At 44.1% G+C, this 1,817-nt stretch overlaps 1 protein-coding gene across 1 annotated transcript in view; it reads right to left on the reverse strand.

Annotated features, from left to right (window-relative positions):
* Window positions 1–1,817, reverse strand: part of OVCH2 (ovochymase 2) — a 33,134-nt gene that overhangs the window by 11,571 nt on the left and 19,746 nt on the right. Inside the window, exons 4-6 of the mRNA XM_008592817.1 lie at window positions 1,068–1,240; window positions 582–677; window positions 207–358 (exon numbers count right to left, since the gene is read on the reverse strand). Coding sequence (XP_008591039.1) covers window positions 207–358; window positions 582–677; window positions 1,068–1,240 — 421 coding nt within the window. The remainder of the gene's footprint in view (window positions 1–206; window positions 359–581; window positions 678–1,067; window positions 1,241–1,817) is intronic.

The raw sequence follows: 1,817 nt of genomic DNA on the forward strand, positions 1-1,817 counted from the left end.
AGACCTCCTCTGAATGCACACTCACTGCAAAAAAACAGGTTGTCTAAACTGTCGCTTTATTTTGACTTGACCTCCCCTGTTATTCCTGACCCTTCTTTCCAGATTCCAGTCTTACCTGGAATCAGCCTTCTTTTTGCTTCTCTGATTAAAAAAAAAAACTGACTGAAGCCCTGCCTGGTGCTGTCAGCCCACCTGCTCTCACTTACCTGACACGCATCTCTCCCTCCATCAGGGAAGCCTGTGCAGAGAAAGGTTTTCCCACTGATGGGCTTTTTTAGGGTTAGCAGAGCTGCCGCACACTCCTCCTGGGTCAAAATAGGCAGGTTCACTTCCCGCAAGACTTGAGGGAGGGTGCCAGCTGGAACGCAGAGACAGGAGCACTTTTTCACTCTTGAGTTGAAGATGTCCTGTTCAGGTTTGTGACTTTTGGAAAGACGTGAATTTCTAGTACAATATGACATTCTCTATTTTTAAAGATGTTTGCACAATTGTTTTTCAAAAGTAGATTAAAAAGTCTGTGTTCTATTACCCACTAGAAAGTTCTGACCTCTGATGAGGAGGAGCGGTACAGAAGTTCCTACCTTCAGTCAAGCGGCCCCAGCCTGCAGTTGTACAAATAAATCCAGCCTCAAATCGCTCCCCTCGCTCTGGAAGACACACGGGACCTACAAACTGGCCTGCAAAAACGATCCAGACAGGACTTGTCTCATTCATGGAGGAGAGGACATCATAAGCCATTCACCAATTGGCATCCACGTACTCCCCCAAAGACCTTGTAAGAGTTATGATATCTCTGCCTGGAACTTCTGGGGGTCGCTTGTGAGACAAAGAAAGACCCTCTCCTGACTTCACATAATCCTATATCCAGAACCAGAACCAAAAAGAGTTTTTGGGTAAGAAACCTTCCAGCCCAAATCCCTGTCTCAAAGCGTATGACAGGGATGCGCTTGGGACAGAGGTTATGGAGAATATGGGGCAGAAAATTCAAGGTGACAATTCAGTGTGCTATGGGACAGAGGCTATGGAGAATATGGGGTGGACAATTCAAGTGAGCCTCAAATGTTTACCAAATTGGAAGGCTCCGGCCATCTTCAAGAGGGCGATGTCATAGTCCATTGGTTTCTTGGTGGAGAAATGTGGGTGTATGATGATGGTTTCAACAGTGAGGGTTTGCTCCCTTGGCTCTGTCTGGCTCAAGTCATGTTCTCCAGCAGTAACATTCAAAGTTGGCCCAATATTTCTATGAAGAGAAAGCAGTAAATGAATGGACTTCATTGAGCCTCTGAGCACAGTCTGAAGAGCTGACAAACTGGCCTCTTCAGAATGATATGTATGGATAATGGGGGTGTAAGACCACTGAGCAGAGAAAGTGAGAATGATTCCAGTACTATCAGAAAAAATGCAGAGATTCCCAGTTCCAGTGAGGGCTAGTAAAGAGTGGGCCCATATGGAGCAATACATGATAAATGTAATACTTTGCAATGTTATTTGTAAATACCTAGTGATGCATATACATTGTAATTCAGGGTTCTAAAGCTATAGGGGACTTCATTCAGCTAAAAGATTGACCTGGCCTTCAATACCAGTGATATCCTTTGGGAATGAATTGTGATTTCCAGTAAGTGTGCTGCTTCAATGTCAGAGATCTTGTGCCTAGTGTATATTATGAAGGACAGCACCACAATTCTGATGTCTCAGAGAATACTCACACTCAGGCCTTTGGGACTTACGACAACAATAAAAAGTTGGAATCTTTTCCTTACCTTCTTTATGTTTGCAATTTCAAGACTTAGCATAATATGGGAAAGACCCCTTCT

This window comes from Galeopterus variegatus, unplaced genomic scaffold, assembly GCF_000696425.1.
Source record: "Galeopterus variegatus unplaced genomic scaffold, G_variegatus-3.0.2 Scaffold8361, whole genome shotgun sequence".
NCBI lineage: Eukaryota > Metazoa > Chordata > Mammalia > Dermoptera > Cynocephalidae > Galeopterus > Galeopterus variegatus.